The sequence below is a fragment of the Caloenas nicobarica genome, chromosome 19, assembly GCF_036013445.1.
Source record: "Caloenas nicobarica isolate bCalNic1 chromosome 19, bCalNic1.hap1, whole genome shotgun sequence".
Lineage (NCBI taxonomy): Eukaryota > Metazoa > Chordata > Aves > Columbiformes > Columbidae > Caloenas > Caloenas nicobarica.
Genome location: NC_088263.1, coordinates 3,015,189 through 3,035,902, shown reverse-complemented (window position 1 = coordinate 3,035,902; position 20,714 = coordinate 3,015,189). Strand labels below are relative to the sequence as shown.

The following is a 20,714-nucleotide window of genomic DNA, read 5'->3' as shown; positions in this document are numbered from 1 at the left end:
TAGTTGGCTATTTCTGTTCACACCATTATGAGAATAAAATTGCATTAAAAATTGGTTTCTACCCACACGAAGTTTTGATTTTGAAGCGTTTTCTCATCTTGGATTTAGATAAAGATTCAAAGTCTTAAATTAGTGCAAAAGTATTTCCTGCTCTATTGAAAAATAATGTGGATAAAGCATTTCTAAATATTCTGCTTTATTTTGGACTTTTTATTCATATAGACAAACAATGCACTAATTAAGAACTGATTAAGAAGTCACCTATTTTCATCAAAAATCAGGTTCCAGTTTCAAAATAAATGAAAAGAGATGGTTCTTTGCACAATAGGTCACTGAGGCTGTGGGACCGCAGAGGAAGGATATTGCAGATGCTAAAAATCTGCATGAGTTCAGGAGGAAACCGGGTACATTCGTGAAGGAAGATACATAGATGTTGCTAACTAAAGACAAACCACGTCCAACTCAGGAGGTTCCTGAGCTGAAAATGATGGGTTTTTGCTAGGGCATTAAAGAAAAGCCTCATACATGCTTGTCCTGGTCGTGCTTTTGGCTGCCGTCAGGAGCACATCATCTCAGCCAGGCACAAGACCAGCCTGGCGAGAGGACCATTCCTTCAGGGAGCAGCAGCAATTGTAGTTCCATTTGATTTCTGATGACTGGCCTCTAAAAAGCCAAATATATCTGTCTCCTTTCACACATACACGCCTGAGCTAACAAGCAAGTCTATATTCACTTTGAAGCGGAGGTTTAGTCCATGGGGATGTGGGACAGTGTTTACTAATGTGCAGCTTTCAAGGGCTCTCCCCGGTTTTGTTTTTATGCAAAAGCTGGAACGGTCTATAATTTGTTTGGTCTCTACACCACACACCCTCAGGTACCGAATGCTCTAAAGCCCCCATGGCACAGAAGGGCTGAGGATTTGGCTTCTAGCCATATCGAGGTGCTCTGAGCCCCCAACTCTGGATTCAGAAGATGTGGGTACCTCATTTTTCTCAAGGCTGCACTCTGACATCACTTTATCTCCTTGCTCTTGGAAGGTGATGATGATTAACGCCACAAAGATGTTGACAAAGAAAAAAGGGAAGACAACAAAATACACCACGTAAAAGATAGACATTTCCATTCGGTAGCCAGGGCTGGGACCCTGTTCCTCGTAGGTGGCATCCACTGAGTGCTTCAGCACGCTGCAATCAAGGGCAAAGAGAGAAGACAAGTCAATGAAATCCGTGTGAAGCACCAATGACACCCTGATAGTCACTCGCTGGCCTTTACTCACATGGAGGGTTTTCTGCATATGCTCAGGTCAAACTCATTCCCATCCCTATGGCTGGGAAGAAGTCTTCCCTGAGGATATTTTTAGGGAAACCCTTGTTTTCACCATTCTGCAGAATGATGGAGATTTGCTACGTACAGATCCACTGATCCCCCTGGCCGAGGGGAGAGGATACAGTCAGATCTGGCTTCTCTTCTCGGCTCAACAGGGATGAAGTAAAGGTGGGAAAAGAAAGGGGTTGATGGTCTCTGAGTAGGGGAACACAGTGAGCGACTGGAGAAGGGAGACTGATGCTGCATATCTTATTCTTTATTTTGTGAAATAGCTGAATGTGGAGGATGGGGAAGGCCTGCCATGGAGAAACCCTGACCGTGAATTGTACTCCATGTGTCCCAGCAGGAAAGTGTGCCAAAATAAAGCCATGTGCTGAACAGTAAATATAATTTTGGGACTGTCACACCCAGCATACTTTCAGCACATATCACAATACTTTTTCCCCACGTTTTCTTGCATTCCCATTATCAGTTTTACACCTGAGAAAGGCATGCAAGTCCAAAAGACTGCAGCAAGTGAGCTACTAAGTACCGAAAACTCCCTAAGCATCCCTGTGCAAGCTCAGAACGCTGAGAAAAATGCAGAGCCCTGCCTGCTGATTCACCCAATAATCACACAAGGGAAACTAAAAGCTCAGCTGATAAAAGACTATTCTTATTTCACAGGTCACCTGCTGTTCGCGTGTCCCCAGAGCTGTGCAAACCGCTGTTCCCTGCGCGATCGCTGACCCTGCCAGCCCCGGGTACTCACGTGGGCCACCCTTCGCCCGTGGAGACGGTGAAGAGCGTCAGCAGAGCCCAGAGCACGTTGTCGTAGTGGAACTCGTATTTTTTCCATTCCCTGGGCTGCGCCTCCACCTCATTCTTTTCGTAATCGAGGTACTGACCCCTAGGAAAAACAGAGATTCAGAACAAATGAGACAACTAAACCAGATCAGCCATTGCGTATGACTCACTGAGGAGCACTGAAAAGCCCCAGTAGCAGAATCTGACAGCACTATGTATTAAAGAGAAACAAAAAGACAGCCCCTAGGTTTGTAATGGAAGTAAAGACCATTTTTTCAGACATTTTGAGCCACAGGAACTGGACCTGAAGTCTAGAAATTAAAGAAATCGTAATCAGGACATTTATCCATTAGAAAAAGCTGGCAGTTAACGGCAGGCTGGCCCTCAAATTATCTGACCCTACAGAAAACTCTACTGCTTGATGGGGAAAAAGTCTCTGGCTCCTACTTCAGAGTGGGATCCAGCTTCTACCTGGGTCCTGCTTTGATGGGCAAAGGGACCTGGCATCTGGAAAGTTTCCCTCCATGCTATGTTCTTATATAATTTTGCATTTCTTTCTGTAATATATCACTTTTATTACAAGAAAGAATTGCAGCGACAGCCTCCATGGCTGCTGCATGCAAGTGGTCCCATCAGTGACGTGTTCTGTGTTTGCAAGGTGGCAGGAGAGGGGTGACACGGGAGGACCTGACTGGTGCTGAGGGTGCGGTTTGGGTGCCAAGACAAAAGGCAAGTGAGAACGAAACACATTGCAGTGAGTAAAACACCTTGACAACCTGCTGCAAAGGACAAAGCATGACAGGGCTTTTAATATATTCAAATACTGACCTCTTTTCTAGCTAATTGGGAGCTCTTTAACTTCCTACCGACTCACTTCTGGTTATTTATTCATTATGTTTTTCTAATTCATACGAGCCTTAAGAATCAAGGCAGCAGGTAGAAAAATGAATCACGCCATACCTTCAAAAACTCTTTATCTTACAATCACACCTAGCCCTCCCTGGGAAAAGGAGCCTCTCCCCTGTATCATTAAGCATTTGAGTAAGTGTTTGCTAGACGAGAGCTGGGAACAATGCAGCTATTAAAACAACAAAAAGGAAAGTTCACCTCTAGGGTAATTGTGCTGAAGCATTGCTGCGATTTACAGGAGAGTCCTCAAGCTCAGCAGATATCTGACTGATCCAGCTTTGGGACAGTCAAGGGAGATGCTGCTGCCAGAGGAAGTTTGGGTTCCCCCCACCAACCCTTGCCCCCAGCTGTACAGAATCACATACTGGTTGGATTGAAGATACCTCTGCAGATCCCCCAGCCCAGCCCCTGCTCACGCAGGGTCACAGAGCAGATCACACAGGTCGGTCCAGGCGGGTTTGAATGTCTCAGAGCAGGAGACTCCACACCCGCTCTGGGCAGCCTGGTCCAGGCTCCGGCACCTTCCAGCAAAGAAGTTTCTCCTCATGTTCAGATGGACCCTCCTGTGTTTCGGTCTGTGCCCGTTGCCCCTCACCCTGGCGTTGGGCACCACTGAACAGAGTCTGGTCCACCCTCTTGATGCTCGCCCTGAGATATTTATCAGCACTGATCAGATCCCTCTCAGCTTCTTTTCTCCAGCTGAACAGCCCCAGCTCTCTCAGCCTCTCCTCATAAGAAAGGTGCTCTAGACCTCTCAGCATCTTCGTGTGGGAGGGACCAGGGGACAGCTGGTGGGGAAGAAAGATGCTCCAGACCCTTAATCATCTTTGTAGCCTGTCCCTGGAATCCCTCCAGTAATTCCTTGTCCTTCTTAAACTGGGGAGCCCAGAACTGGACACAGAACTCCAGATGCAGCCTCATCAGGGCAGAGTAGAGGGGGAGGATAAATCTCCCTCAACCCACTGGTCAGGCTCTCCCTCATGTACCTGCAGTCCTTCTCCAGCTCCTTCGACTCATCCGTGCAGTAGAAGAATCTGCCTTTGAAGAGCTGCACAGCAATGACAGCAAAAATGAACATGAAGAGCATGTAAACTATGAGGATATTGAGGACGTTCTTCAGGGAGTTCACCACGCAGTCAAAGACAGCCTGGGGACGGAGGAGAACAAGGGTCAGGGGTCGAGAGAGAAGTGCATCTGATATCTTGGCATCGAACATCTAACTACACTTGGGGGTAACTACCCAACCTACAACCCATGGATGGTTCCATGGACTCGCGCACCAAGAGTTTGACCAAGAGTCATACTTGAGCTGTGAGAAATAACGCCGGCTTCCTACATCTGCTTTTTCGGCGAGTTGGGATGTGCCAATGAATTTTCTGGTGCTGCCCGTAAAATTTATAAAAACAATCACAGCTCATCGAGGCAAATATTAGTCCTACGCAAATATTTCCATGGCCAATTATGAAATGAAAAATGTACTTGTGCTTAATTTATTTCCAGTGCACAGGTAAAAAGCCATCAAATGTGACACCCGTTGGCCGTTATTTGTACTGTTTGAATAACGAAGAAAATATGCCAGAAACAAACCAACCAAAAGCTTTGAATAATATCTTTCTAATGAACTGTCTATCAAAATAAAGTGTGACTAATCTAGTCAGCGTATGTCACTTCTGAAGTCCCTGCAATGAACTTCTCAAATACATTTATTATTTGGTTATTAGTCACTGATTCATTGTTACAAGTAATTTGCAGTTTAATTTTAGTCAGAGAAGTTTGTCATAATAAATAGAAACTGAGCAGCCTTACTGCCCAAGCACGGGGTTCCTACAATAGTGTTCCACTTCCTCTGAATGGAAGTGAATAATTCACAAAATTACACTCCTGACACAACCCAGAAATCCTGAATTAAAACACTGGAAATATCTGTAATCAGCCCATTAACCATGTTGATTGTTGCGTACAAGACCACATCTAGGAAAAAAAAAAAAAAAGAATTCTGAAGACAAACCATATGAATGTCTTCTGCTTTGCATAAGGATTTCTGAATACATCTTTAGAAGAGGTAAAATTACTCTGTAAAACGGCTTGAAAATAAGGAAGACATTCAATAAAAAGTGAGTGTTCGGTGTCCTAACGTAGGACTGAGCTACGGTTGATGTTTTATGACCTAAGAGCTGTGCGTTTCAAATTTCTAAGCAAATAAAGACCATTTCTACATTGTTCAACATTACTCTTCCTTATCTTTTGAGGTAAATTTAGCATGCACAAATACGCGTAAGATCAAAATTATTTAAGCATGAATAGTGGGTAAGGACAAAAGTACATCTATAAAACAGCTAACTCTGATTTTTACGTGCCGCTATGCGAAAACAGGAACTATCAGACAGAGTTTCAACATTGCAAAATCGCCATCGCTTTTTCTCCATCTCTCACAGAAAAGAGCCTGCAAGCAGTGATGCCAACACAAAGACCTTCTATAACAGGTATTCAAGAGTCCCCAAAACTCAGAAATGATTAAATTTTGTAACTCCTTCCATTCTTTGCTTCCAGAGGTTGGCTGTATCTCAAAGTGCTCTTGAAATGGAGTTGTATAAGTAACCGCGGGCCATTACATTTATTTTACTAGATGACTTAGTATTCTAGAGACGAAAGGATACTGCTATAAAACCCCGCACTATATATTCTTTAATAGAAAAGATGAACGGATTAAAAATCCTCACACAGCAACAACATTTCTTGTTAGACAACCCGTGGAAAATCTGGCAATATTCATATTAATTTCTCTGAGGAAAGTCAAACACTTCAAAACCTATTTCTCCTGGGTCACTATTAAAAGCATCACACTTACAAACTGTAACTTAATTTATTTGCATTTTTTCTTTTTTTAGAAGTTTGATTTTAATGTGGGTTCACAATAATTCATAATACTGCACACAGTGTTCGCAAAAGAAACAAGTGTTTGACATTTACTAAACATCTGCACAGCTATTTTTATAAATCTGGCAAAGAGATAAATAGAAAAAAAAAAATAAAAGGAACAAAAATAACTTGGATTAAGTTTAGTCCATCAGCTTCCAGTCAGATCAGTTTACAAACCTCGAGAGAAGGAGAGATTTGTGATTATTCTCTAACCTTGAGTTTTGGCAGCCGTTTAATGGTCTTCAGCGGCCTCAGGACCCGCAGAACTCGCAGCGACTTGATGGTGTTGATGTCCTTGCCTTTGGTTCCTCTGCAAGGGATAAAAGGCACAAGAACAACAGAGGAAAGAGTTTGGTCCTCAGGTCATTCACCGGAACATCTATAGATGCTCGGTGAGTTTTTGGTTGTGGCGGTTTGCGTGTGTGTGATTTTGGTTGTGGTTTTTTTTTTTTTTTCCAGTTTTTGGGTGCCATTCTCCCCAGGGATGCCCAGTACTGGTGAGGACTGCAGAGGGATGCCCACCTGAGCTGTGTGCGGGAGGGAAGGCTGGGGCAGGACACGGTCCTTGCGTTCAGCCACTCGTGCTCTCCAGCCTTTGCTCACCTCGCTGAGGCCACCAAGCGTCACCCAGGAGCTGGTGACCTTCCTGCCCCAACTCCCCACCCAGACAATTGTCCAAGCCGGGGCAGCAACACACCCCGGCTGCGGCCACCGGCAAAGGAGGCTCGGTACCTTCATCCCAAGTCACATGTGGCTCTTGTCCCTCCCAGACACCTGGGTGAGACAGGAAGACGTTTCTCTGTGAGGTTCTTGCACTCCTCTGGCAGGGACATTAACGCCCAGAGGGAACCGGAGCGTCTCCAAGGGACTAGAGCTGCTGTCCTGCTCTCCATGCCCGTAGTCCTCATCCTTGAGTCTCTCTCGGAAGACATGCTACCAAATCCATGCGGGAACATGTAATATGACAGCATATTACATGCCTAGAGCAGTGCTAGGGCAACTTCCCACTTACGCATGCAGGCTTTAGTTTTTTATTAAAACTTTGTGCAAGACTTGAGATCATTCCTCTTGTTACCACTAAGAAGTTTTTACAGGAAGGACAGAGTTTACTTCCTCGTGCACTTCCAAAATAAATTTAAAAAAAAAAATTATTTTACCCCCTTCCAAGGGGGTAAAAAATTATTTACCCCCCTTCCAAGACACAGTTACATCTTCTTCCCACGCAACAGCAAAACAATGACATTCCCCTTCATTTTGCATGAAGTGAAAAATGGGATGAAAATCTTTCACAGGGTTTTATTCATGACTCTAGGTTTGGGTCTGAGACGGTACTGGAGTAACACAGGTGTGAATGAACAACACGTCGAACAGATGCTGATATACCTATTCTACACTCCTCCACATTGCTAAACGTTTATCTTCTCCAACAGGAAAGCAATAGAAACACAAATAACTAACGCAAGACACCCACAAGATGTATGTGCAGGTCGTGGACTGCAAAGCTTCCCCCCACCCTGCCAGACGTGACTTTTTGCACTCTATCCACTTCTAAAAGACTAATATCTCAATATTAATACTATACTACTCAACGCTAACACTGGACTGGAATCTGCAACCTAGAAACACACATTCCTGTCTCATCTCTGGTCTTTTTCTCCAATTAACAGGCAGTGCAGTTGTCCTGAAATGCAATAAGTAGCCAGACAGGGATTTTTAGAGGGCCACAGGTTTTAACCCAATGACACAGACATTGAACACAAGCTGCCTTTGCACATGATTTAGTAGAAATGGAGAAGAGGGGGAAGAAGACAGAGATTTACCTGTCCTCTCTCTGGTTTGTCCTTCAGGGCTACTTCAGGGCCATTTTAATCAGCCACAGCTGGAACCTGACATGTCTGTAAATCCAGGTGGTTGAGCCAACACTCATGGAGTTACAGGACTGATTTAATATTGCAGAATAACTATTAGACATTTAGAAGAAATAATTTTCGATTCACATCAGCGACCCTTTAAATTTGGTCCAGATGAAAGAGACACAACCAACATAACTTTTTCTGGCTTTCTCTTTAGGTTTTAGCATATCTGAAGACCTGGCCCACATTTGGCTTTGCATACTTGCTTTCAAATCACCACCTCTTATCAAGCACCGGTCCCTGTCCTGGCCTCTCTGTCACCGTAGTTCCCAGCTGGGCCAGCCCAACTGGAGCTCCCCTACTCCCCCAAACTGTTCTCTGATTCTATGATTCTGCTCCCCAAGCAGCTTTGGCTGGTCCTTAGCAATGTCCTGGCTGCAGAACAATTAATTCAGCCTCTTGGGGATGCCAGTCAGTGGCAGGAGGGGAGCAGAAAGGGAAATAGGTTACCGGGAAGGAGAAACCACGTGTCTTGGCCAGCCTGTCCCCAGGGCTGATGGTGACCAAGCACATGTCCATCACCTTGGCTGTCCCTGCAGTCAGGTTGCTCCATGTTGCCCAGCCCTTTGGGGTTTAACTGGGTGAGGAAGGCAGGGCAGAAGGGGATGAAGAATCACAGAACAGTTTGGGTTGAAGGGCCCTCCCCAGCTCCCCCAGTGCCCCCCTGCCATGAGCAGGGACATCTGCACCAGCTCAGGTTGCTCAGAGCCCCGTCCAGCCTGGCCTGGGATGCCTCCAGGGATGGTTCATCCACCACCTCTCTGGCCAACCTGGGCCAGGCTCTCACCACCCTCAGGGCCAACAATTCCTTCCTCATGTCCAGCCTGAAGGAGGTAGGAGCTGAGGAAAGTAGAGATGAGAGAAGAAGAGTGAAAGCGAGAGGGTTGAGAGACATGTGGTTGGGGAAATAGGAGAGGGCAGGGCATCTTGACCCAGAAATATATTCCATTTTCAATCCTTTGTGGCCACGTTTCTGATTTGTAGATTAACACACACAAGCCCAGCTCAGCAGCACAGCCACTGGCAGGTAGGAACTGAACTGATAAACCTCCATAGCCCTCACCTGGGATCAGGCAGAACCACAGAGTATTCCTGCACAGCACCTTCCAGTGCTCCTCATCACAGGAGACCTGAACACTCACTCACTGTGCTGCCGAGCGTTTGTGCTAAATAACGACTGGTGTCCTGGAAGGGAAGTTCAAGACACGAACAGAGACAATTCTCGGCTCTGAATGAGCTAGTTCAGAACTCCTCTGTGGACTTAATATTTCCATGAAGGTTAAACAGACCTACTGGGGACCAGTGAAGTGGTGGGGGAGAGCAAATCCTTCCTCCTGGGTGTGTGGGAGAGGAAGATGATGACTGCGGTGAGAGCTTGGAGGGGACGGGCAGACAGCTCCACTCCTGCAAAATTCCTTCTGCATGAATGAAGGACACTAAGAAGGGTTGATTGTTTTTTTTTTTTTTCCTCCTTTCAGACCTAAGCAAATAAAGAGCATGAGGCAATTAAATGTGAATGGGATTTATGATCTAAATCATATAGAGAATCCTGAAAAACCACATTTATTTCTTGTCACAGCAAGGCTCCTGCTATAGGAGAAGGCTTTTTCAACAGACTGGTACTCCGAACTACAGTGCTGCAAATTGCATTTTAATTAAATGGATCTTCTGCAAATATTCCAGCCTGTCAAATAAAACCTTAAGAATTGGTTTTGGCGTTTGTAAGAGCCGCCTCCACAAATATTGTTTTCTACGCCACTCTAGTACAAAGCCAGATGTCCCACAAAATAAAAGGTCCAGATGGAACTGGGATTCAGTCAAAAGGTGTATACAAGCACACATGTGACCAGAATATTTCTCGCGACAAAAAGCGATTGCTATGGAAGAACAAGATCTTAGATGACCTCAGAATCCCAGCTACAAAATTCAAAAGAGCAAGAGAAGAGCAAGCAGGATAAAGACAGACAGCAAACAGAAGGCCGGTGACTTTAAAAAAGAACATCACAAGGAAAATAAAATAAAAGCATTAGGTCACTTCTGGTTGCATTAGGCCAGTTCTGGTTTTTTCTGGGGCAGTTTGTTGCTCATTTATTTAAAACATTTCAAATATTTGAAAAGAGCTGTGTGTGGCCTTTTTTTCCTTTAATAAATAAAAGATCCTTTAAAAAATTAATAGTTCTTTAAAATGGAAGCTTCTTGTTTCTGCAGCTGCTGCCAGCAGCTCTGATTTCATGTAACATGGGCCTCTTAGCGTCACATCATCAAATATTCAGAGCAGGGTGGAGTCGCCGCCTTTTGCAATTGCCCGTAATCCCCAAAGCAGAAAGTGAATTCCTGCACCGAAGGGTAAATGTGGCCACGCAACTCTGCCCAAGCACAAAGCCATCCTCTTCCAGGGTCTAAGCGATCTGCTTTCCTAGACAGAAGAAAGAAACAAGCTCCCGATTTCCTGGAGCGCATCAGAGACCTTTTTTTCCATCCTTTTCATTGCAACTCTGGGTTATCTGCTCTGTACGGCACCGACGACAAAACTGCCACCTCCCTGCAAATGGTTAAATGCAATTTTTGCTGCCACCTCCTTTACAAATACCTCCTGCCAACCTCTCGATAATCTCCCTACACTCCGTTTTCACGTCAAAGGTTTTTCTCCATTCTCAGATGCCCACAGCCTGAATCCAGGCTGAGACACGTTGCCCAAACCGCACAAAATTATGCCTGAAGCTTCCAAGCACTGCTAATGCAGTTTAGACATGCAATCCTCTGAATGAGAGTAAAACTGCTTCGTTAAACTTCATTATTAAGATTTGCAACTCACGCATTGAAGATGTACCCACTAAGTCATCCCCTCAAATCTTTTTGGTACAAAATACCTGCTTCTCATCATTTCTGACTCTCTGGTCAAGACTCTTTGGTCTATTTGGCTTCTATCCGCTCTTAAAGAAAATTAGGATGAATGAGGACCGTTAAGGGAAAATACATTTCACTGAATAATGAGCATTAAAGGGACAAAGGAGTCGATGCGATGGGTGTAACATGGGTCGTTTCCACAGTGGCGAGTGTGTGTACACATGTTTGACAGGCATAACAGTGCAGCAAGAGACAGGAATAACATATTACCCCATGAAACTCCTAGAGAGAGATTCCAGCAAGAAGAAGACAAAGAAAGAGCAGAGTCAATGACAAACAGAAGCAAAAGGCGATACAGTGCACCCCATGCGCATCCAGATCCGCGCTGGCGGATTACCCCATCCCCTGTCCCACACCCACCGACTCAATATTCATCAAAATAAATAAGCAAGGAAGCAACAGGTTGGTTATTGAGCATATACCACACACCCCGCCGTGGTGCATCAGCCCTTCGACTGACAAGCAGACAGGGCAAATATACTGTCATCCTCCTGGCACTTTGGGAGGTAATAACTTCAATTGTTTGGCAAATGCTATTTGCTTTTTCAAAGAGTTGTGGGAAAATCTGTACACCTTAGGCACCTTTCTGTTGTTGAAAATGTAAAAAACCGCAATCTCTTTGCTGCTATTCATCAGCTATTGAATGAGTAGATTTAACACTTGGGGCTGGTAAATTTTGATGGCGAATTTACTATAGCCTGCTTTAAGCTCCTCTACTTCTATTTCCCCAAAGACTAAAACAAGCCTGTATGTTTGTGGCATGTTTGTCTTTAGAAAAAGAGAGGAATTTCACTTCGAAATACATTGCTAAATGGAAGACATTATCACCAGCAGTATTATTAATATTTCTAGTATCTCACTGGGGGCCTTGATTTAAATTTTTCTTTTTCAAACAACAGTCAGGCACAGAATAGCTTCTAAAGAGCTACAGGCAGAAGGTAAAATGGTTGGAGAGGCTGAGGTGGATTTTATGTACCTTGCAGCAGTGACGTATAACATCTTGGATGCCTAAACAAACATAGACTGCTGCAATATTCCAGATGGAAGAGTTTCATGGAGCTCTGGTTTTTTTTCCTAGGTTTTCAGTGACATGTCTATGCAGCAAGAAGTTGATTGACATCACCTTCACTGGACACCAATGAGGTCAAGAACATGCACGAATTAAATCACACCCACCGAGTGGCAATCTTGTATTCTTGCAAGCACAAACTGGGAACAGCCACATTAAATACATTTGTACAGTGACACTGATGATGGGTGACAGTACTGCAGTGTTTGCTAGAAAAATCCCACTAAAAAAACCACTGAAAATTACTCCGTTTATTCTCCAAAAGCTCATTTTTGGGACCATCAAAATTCAGCAGGCTCAGTGTGCCTGTCTGGTTGAACCAAACAATGCACTTGAGCTAAGGACATGATTATCTCCCCAATTTTCATCTGCACAGTCCCAGTCTTGTTATTATTCACAACTGGACCGGCAGGAACAGAGAAAATGTCGTCTCCTACTAATGTCTGGATTTCCTGCTCTCAGATTACACCAGAGATTCTACAAGTATTCTCTGAACTGGATGTCCACCCTCACCGCCAGCTGAAACATGGACACGCAGCAGAGGTTGCGGCCATAATACAAATCACAGAAGAAATGCAAATCTTTCAGAGTCTCAGAAATAGGTTTGACTTGCTTTAATCTGCGAGACAGCAAATAGCCAGGTAGGTTTTATGCATTCATTTTCTGTAAATCCCTGCTCAATACTTACTCAAAGAGCATGTAAAATAGAAGCAGCTTGGGGCGCACTATTATGAAGCACAGTCAGGGGATGTGCAGGTATTATAATTTATTTAAAGGCTGACGAGGTGCTGCTAGATATTCATGGCCCAATATAAAGCCTGAGCACAAAAAGACTCAGAAGGATTAAAATTTATTCATTTTAATCCATAACTTGACCAAAAGAAAATCCTGCTCAAAAAGCAGATGTTTTAAAGGCAAACCCTGATGTTTGTTCTCACAGCACATGGAGCTGTTCTGAAGGGCTCACAAAATGCCCCTTTTCTCCCAGTCTGCCTTGAAAGTCTGAATTCTTAATGGAAAAGGGAAATTCTCAGTGAACCGCAGACTTGAGTAATATTCTTTTGCAAACTAATACTTGTGACTAATATTATTTTACTTTTATACCTCTCTCCAATTCAGAGGAGCTCTGTTAACTTGCTGAACTTTTTTACAGTAAGTTTTTGCTTAACTCTGTCTGAAAGGTATTATGCTAATATATTTAATGTGCAGGGAAAATAAGCCACACACGAGTTTAGTCAAGCTTAAAAAGCAGCCTGGTTTTTGATCCCAAATTTTAGGTAAGCAAGACATTGACCAGACCAGCAATTCCATCTTAAGACAATCTTGCCCAAAACAGAGCACTCGGCTCCTCAGAAAATGAATTTTAATGAATAGTGACCAAGTCTTTAAAGAGGAGAGGGTAGTGTCCCTTTGAAAAACTTATATTAGATATGACTTGCTCCGAGATCTAACCAATTCTTCGGTGCAGGATTGGGTACAGAAAGCCCAATATCCCAAGTGTCACTCCTCAACTGGCTCAAAAATCATTAAAAAATGTCAATCCCATCAACTTCTGTCCATCCACTCCTTGGTCGAAGTAGCTTAGACTTTTTTTTTTTTTTTTTTTCTCCTAATCCAGCATTTGCTATGGAGAACAGAAGATCTAAAATACTAATCTCACGGTCTTAATGTGAAACGAATTTTGACACCTCAGAAGATGAAAAGCTCCTGAGCAATATTCCAGGCCAACCTTACCAGAAAGGTCCCAGTAACTTTTTGCGCTGTGAGGGACTTGCCAATATTTTTTCATCAGCAAAGCACATAAGGGGAGCAACGGCCGTGGCTGTCTGCCTAAAAATTACCGTCAGTCTAAAATGTACAAGATATGCTTCCACAGTTCCTTGACTAAGGTGAATGCTTTTTCTACGTAGCAAGTAAAACACTGATAATTTCTTCGCCTTCACCAATCATCATGTCAACAAAACACACGAGGGGAGTTTGGGCACGAGCTGCTAAATGTTCACTGTAATTACTCAAGGCTAATTTAGCAGAATATCGAGCTGGCCAAGTCTTGTATCCTATTTCCAGGTCATCTCCTAGAATTTATTGGGAAAACACTCGCAATACCATTATTCTGTGGCCTGGTACTACATGTGGAGAATTTCTTTCCACCAGCCACCTCTGAGCTCCCCAAGTTCTGAAGGACCCACATTGCTTTTCCTCTGTTCTCTTCGGAAAAAAATGTTGTGTTTAGTACACTAATCTTCATTTTTAAAAAGAAGTTCCTCTGTGTCTGTTGCTCAAAATCCTCCATGACATTAAAGAAGAACATTATTTATTGTCATAAATAGAGAGCTGTGATAGAGGGAGGGTGCAATCAGCCTTAGAAGTTAAATTCTGGAAGTGCAACTACCCTGAATGAGAGAGGAGGAGGAGAGAGAAATACCAAATTATATGAACCAGAAATACCCATGACTCTAGAAATAATGTTTGGTAGAGTTCACTGAGTTATCAGCTGATTTCATTAACTATTTTTTCAAAGCAAGAACATTTTTTAAAACAATTGCCTGAAGACAGAAGACTGCCACAAACTGTTATAATTTGTCCTTGAAAAGGAGTCGGACAGAAGGTCACAAAAATCTCGGTTCAGTGTTTGAATGAACAGTGAATGGACTTACCCTAAAGGTGGGAGAATTTTCAAGAGACTCTACAACACAAATTTAGGAATTTTCTTTTTCTTCCTCCCAGCTACAAGGTGATAAAGGGCAGAAACTGAATATTTTGCTGAGAAATGGAACCACAAACACTACGCTTCAACCAGCCCCGTGCCAGCATCCTGCCTCCTCTGCAACCTGTTCCTAGAAACGGGGATGTTAAGGAAAATGTACTTACGAGAAGGCAAATGCCACCAAGGCCCCACTGACCACAATGAAGTCCAGGATATTCCACAGGTCACGGAAGTAGGAGCCAGGGTGGAGTAATAGCCCCAAGTCAATCATCTTCGGAGAAAACATGGGAAAAGAAAGAGTTTTACTAAAACAAGTACCAAATCAACGCTACCGAGGTACAGAGGAATGTCCTCCATCAAATGACCCTTCGCAAGCCCTTCTTCAGGGCTTCACAGCAGCCGGGTAACCTCTAGAGCAGGGGCGTCGGGCCACATCAGCCTCACGGTTGCCTTCAAAGGGCTGAATGTAATTTTAGGACTGTATAAACGTAACTACTCCTACACCCCCCGCTCTAGAAGCTCGGTCAAGCTGTCCATCTCTAACAGGTACCAAGAGCTCTGTCAAAACCAAAGCTGAAGTCAATAAACTATAACCAAAACCATGAAAGAGATGAGTACCAACTGCTGCACAGGATTCTTTGCACAGACACGCGTTAGTTTATGGGAAAAGCAGTCTGTGTATGTAATATCCAAACAGTTTAATTTTATTCTACCCCCATCTACCAGATAGGAATTAACAACTGGCACAGGATGTTACACAATAAAACACAAAGAGAGGATGGGAAGACCCACAGTCAAATGCAACAGAGAAATACGTTTGCTCCAGGGCACGTGCTGAAAGATGCTGCTCAGCACAGCCTGACTTGCTCCTGCGTGAGATGAGTCTCTCCTTACAGTGCTGCTAAAGACCTTCTAGAGTTGAGTTTCCAAGTGCATGCCAGACATTTTATCTGCTTTTCTGAGAGCCCTAAAACTACCCATGTAAAGTTGCTTTCCTCACATAGCTTCGCATCCTTCTACTGAACAAACAAGAGAATATCTGGTTTTTATCCTGCATCTCTTTTGTATCTTGCCCTGGCAGCAAAAATAACTCCATCGTTACCCCAAGAATAAATCCTGACTTTGTTAGAATTGTGCTTTCTGGAAAGTTGTTGCTCCACCGTCTCAGCAAAAACTATCATTCTGCTGAGTAAAGAAGACAAACCCTCAACTTTTTGAAACAGGACAAACCAAGAATCAGTTGCTATAAACATTTCTGATCAGTGAAGGAAAAGCGAAGTATCAGATGTGTCTCAGTAAGGTCTATCAGCTCCTGTGTCCACAGATATTTCTGCATCAGACAGCCACATTTCTTACTGTCTTACACAACCACAGCTACAAAAGATAGCCTGATTTTCCTCCATCAAATGTGAGACTAAAGAAACCAGAAGAGCCGCTACAGAAAGGCATTTGTTGTGCCCTGGCTACTTCTGAGTGCGGCTCCTGAGTTAAAGTTTTCCATCACCACCACCTGTCCAGCTGCCCCAGGGAGCTCCATCATGTTCCGCTCTCTTTCTCTGGCTTCCCAGAAGTAGATGAGTGTAAAACTGAAAGGAGAGACGAACCTTTCTGCTTGAAAAGAAAAAAAACTTACCTTGATCACCATCTCAAAGGTAAAGACGCCCGTAAATATATAATCCAAGTATTTCAGAGCCTAAATGGGAAAGAGAAATGTGTATTAGGGGAGATTACAGACTGAAATAATCGGCAAAGAGTGAAAAGTTTATTCTATCAGTGGTCTATTTGATACAATGGGTATATATCATCTCATGAGACGCTTTCAAACAGTTCAGGCGCAAACTCGAATCGTCTGATTCAAACAGCAACATTTTTTCCAGCCCTTGCCAGACTGCAGTATGCCTGCCCATGGGTTGCTTCAGCGCAGGCTTATTAAGGCAAAATGGATATTTTAAATGGAAATACTTGAATATCCTTTCCTAAAGAGCTTGTTTGCAGCATGCGTGCAGCAGCCTGAGTTTCTCTTCTGGTGTAGCTGATGATAGTACTATTAAAGACCTCAGGAGAGTAAGGGAATGATAAAATCTGGTAAAACTGATTGCACAGTTATTAAGGATGAAGAGAGATGGCTCATAGCTACTTCAGCTCATTACAGATATAGGGGTTAGTGGGTCCTTGTCTGGAAAAAGCCAGTACTGACCAGGTTCAGACGCAGGAGGCAATACCAGTCCATTAAATACCTATAGATCTCCTAAATTTTAACATAATTCCGTGGATGGGAAGCACCTATTCACAGTCAGATTCACACAATTATACATAGCGAATGGATATTAAGTCAATATAAGTATCACATGATATCCGCATGCTGCAACTATCTGCCCTAAAGAGTGCAAAATTAGGCAACTGCATCTTGCAATTTCTATACTTAATCTTCAGTTCTGTGGGGTCCATGTAACTATGACCAGCTCTGTGCCAATGTCCTCACGTGAATGTGGTTGAAAAAAGACCCCCAGCTATCTGCTTCATGAACACCCCGGGGCCACGTACTCTCATGTGAAAGATGACTGACTCCTATTCTTGCTATAACAGCACCCAAACTCTCCGAGTTTGGTTTGACATCCATGGATAAGTAGATTTTCTACTAGTTCTAGGAGGCTGCTGCCATTCCCCACCAAGATAACAAGCCATATCTGGTTTTACTTCCTCAGGCTCTGCTTTAGCAAGCTGGGGATCCTAGAACAATGTCAGCCCTGGGTTGTGACCTTCCCATTGCTGAACGATGCAAAAGCTTTTCAAGCTTCATCCACGTAAGTCACACCAGCTAAACCACTGATGATTTTTAGGTTCTCACACTCAGATGTGGTTGAAACAGCAGGAGGGGACAGGAATTGTGAGCATTTTCATAGTGAGACAAGCTAGTTGAATATGTTATTAAAGAAAGCTCCATTTTTCCTCTTGCCAAAGTGTTATCCTTTGGAGACGGAAACAGACGTGTCATGTGCAAAACTGCTGGGAGAAGCAGAACAACTTTATTCTGCTTGTGTTGGTCAGTACTCACATCATTCCTTGGTGACTCGGCTTGGACGGGGTCTTCTGCAGCCAGGGCAATGCTGCTGAGGGCTATGACAATGAGGATAACCATCTCGAAATAGCGCAGGTTGACGATGTAGTGGAACAGACGCCGAATCCTGCAAAGGGAAGCACAGGGGAGGGTATTGCAGGTGCTGCAAGTCAAGCACAGCGGTATGAAAGAGTGGCAGAAGGACAAAGTTCATCAGGAATTTTGCCCTTAGGATTCCTGTTACAATAACAAGAAAATAAAACGCAGGATCAGTGGCTTTAAACTCCAGTTTGTGGTGAGATTTAAAGGCGTTTAACATCTCTGCACTGCTCTCTGCCCCCTCTACAAAGCAATGACATCTGTCAAGGAGGCACTGAGAGCTTTCAAGCATTGCGAATCAATTCTACAAACTGTGTTTATATATCCACCCCCCCCATCCTTTTCACTTTGAACTCACATGCAAAAGTCCTGTGAATTCAAAACTAGTTTTGAAATCCTTATAATATCGACTAATCCCTTTAAAATTGAGATATTAGCTATGCACTTCGAGACTCCTAGCTGAAACTGGCTTGGTAACTATGAGTATTACTTCTAGCAATTTCTCTCTTGCCAAGTACCTCTGCCTGGACTTTATTCTAAGATATGCTTTATAAACTGAACAAATACTTTGCAGTAATATATTTGATTACTTTAACCTAATATTTTTCTTCACAAATTGTGTCCAAGAAAAGTGACAAATGCTGGAGTTCTAAGCAATGCGAAACTATTCACAAATTTCAGCTAATAACGCTATCTGACCACAATTCACAAATACTGAACTGCGCACAGAACTCTACATTTGCACCATATTTGTCAGCTGAATAAAGGACCTAGGTTCTGTCTGAGAACCAAATTATGGGTGTAACTTGCCAACAATCTTGCTATCTGAGAATGTAATTCAGTTACTATATCACATTTTCTCTAAGCAAATATCTAGACAGATAGAATTGATTTTTCACTTCTACTTATATATTCATTTTATCTGGATTGCTGACGGAATCAGAATGAAAAAGAATTACAAACAGATTTGATGCAAAATAACATGAAGAAAAGTGCCTTTGTGGACCCTTAACTCTGGTTATCAATCTGACGGAACAGGATTATCATCTTAGTGCTCTGTGAATCCATAGAAGTGAAAGACAACATTTGTAACTGTAATTCATGCATCAAACTCAATTCATCAAAGAAATAACAAGTGCCTATTTTTAAATCTTCATCATTTATACCAGCAGTGAGGTGCGGGAGAAGTTATAAACTGCCAGCAGTGCTTGAGAAGTCATTTTAAATGCACGTCTGTTCTAGGAGGGTGGGTGGCACTTGGAAAGTAATACATTCCATTGATTCTTCCCAGAAGGGAAGACGGTCAGCAATACATGTGGGGAAAACCTTTGTACCCTGAAAAGCAGAAAGACCCCTCTGGAGAAGTCAACACCAGCCAAAACACCTGAGATCCAGCTGGGCCTGCATCGTGTCCAGAGGGAGGAAAACAAGTCGCTGATGTTCCTCAAGTTCCGTCTTCATCTTGTTATTTCCCCTTAGTCCTGTGTTACAAAACTTCTCTCTCCCAGTGAACTTTGGTTTTTTTTCAATGGTCTTTTAGTCCAGCTTGTGGGGTTATCTGAGCATGCGGGGTACAGCCTCAGAGGGCAACACTGAGGATTTGCAACAAGTCTACTGGACCCAGAGGCGAATGATCACATCTGCTCCTAGTGGATCTCTGCGTTGGCAGAAGTTTCCAATGCCCTCCGTTACCTTAAGTTACTGCTTGAAATGACTCACAGGCCTTCATGCTACAATTATTACAACTCCTGCTGCTCTTGTCTAGTCCTGCAGCCCTTCGGAGCAAGACATTTAGTATTTACAGGCTCTGAGTACAAAGCTCCCCATGAGGCAGAGACGCCCGAAGCAGAAGAAATACTGTAATCCCAGCAGACCCCACGAGCTGTACTCTCAGCCTTGGCAAATGAAAAATATTCACGTTGTTCCCAGAAGTTCAAAGTTTTCAGTGATGTGAGGGTACTAGTGCGGAAAGAACGTGAGTTCCAGCTGAGGAAGCTGCAAGATTTTGCTGACATCAAAACCATTCCTCAGGTTGCTTCTCCTGGTCATGTCTTCTCTCAGGGATATTCCATCCTCCCACCCTTCAGTGATCTACAGCTCACCTGACCATCAGCAGGGCACGAAGGGTCTGCATAAAGCATCATGTTTTACCTATACTGGCAGTTTATTCCCTTAGGAGTAAATATCCCAACATTTGGTCCACAGCGTATATAAGCTTTTATTTAATTTCCCAATGTGTTTGACTGGCAGAGATGAAGATCAAACTAATATTATTGCTTCAAAGCGCCTGTGACCCATAAGAGGTATTATAGAGTCAAAGGACTTACGGATTTGTAGGACTTAAGATGAACATGGAACTGTAAGGCAAGATTGGTTTAGGCCCATCTTTTGTCAAGTCATCAACGTCTTTCTTCTCCTCTGTTTTGCTTTCAAATTCAACGCTGTTCACTGCAATGTGAATTTAAGGAAACAGAAACGAGAGAGTTAAAAATGTATCTGCAGTCTCCCCACAGGCTGCCTGCAACAGCTGGATATGCAAACAATGCAGCTGGGATAGCAAACAGCCTTTGAATACGATGATTAAATGTGATGAACAATCATTTGATTATTATCGCCGCTATTTACTACAGTATGATATACACTGCAATTATACTCCTTAACTGCTGCGCTGATGAGCAATACATCAGAAATGGCGAGGAAATGGAGATGCCCAGTGCAGACAAACAAAGAAATCTTACATTAGCTGCCAAACAGGGGATGGAAATCCCATTCCAAATATCATAAATTATTAGGGAGAGAGGATCAGCTAGGGATCCTTGGAAAGAAGAAAAAGACAGCAAGTCTAACCAGCCTCATAATTCTGTATCTTCTGTACAGATCAGTAGCACAATTGGCTTTGGAACACGTAAAAGTGCAAATTAACAGACGAGCTTAAGTAATTTTGGGGCTAAGGCTGCTGAACTTCCCAACATTAGGAACACAGACTTGGAAGGGACTTCTTGGACTCCCAGCTCTGTGCCT

At 43.4% G+C, this 20,714-nt stretch overlaps 1 protein-coding gene across 1 annotated transcript in view; it reads right to left on the bottom strand.

Moving 5' to 3' along the window:
* Positions 1 to 20,714, bottom strand: part of CACNA1B (calcium voltage-gated channel subunit alpha1 B) — a 284,101-nt gene that overhangs the window by 51,521 nt on the left and 211,866 nt on the right. Inside the window, exons 22-29 of the mRNA XM_065648624.1 lie at positions 20,021 to 20,141; positions 17,592 to 17,721; positions 16,170 to 16,229; positions 14,701 to 14,807; positions 6,154 to 6,250; positions 4,008 to 4,168; positions 2,078 to 2,215; positions 983 to 1,184 (exon numbers count right to left, since the gene is read on the bottom strand). Coding sequence (XP_065504696.1) covers positions 983 to 1,184; positions 2,078 to 2,215; positions 4,008 to 4,168; positions 6,154 to 6,250; positions 14,701 to 14,807; positions 16,170 to 16,229; positions 17,592 to 17,721; positions 20,021 to 20,141 — 1,016 coding nt within the window. The remainder of the gene's footprint in view (positions 1 to 982; positions 1,185 to 2,077; positions 2,216 to 4,007; positions 4,169 to 6,153; positions 6,251 to 14,700; positions 14,808 to 16,169; positions 16,230 to 17,591; positions 17,722 to 20,020; positions 20,142 to 20,714) is intronic.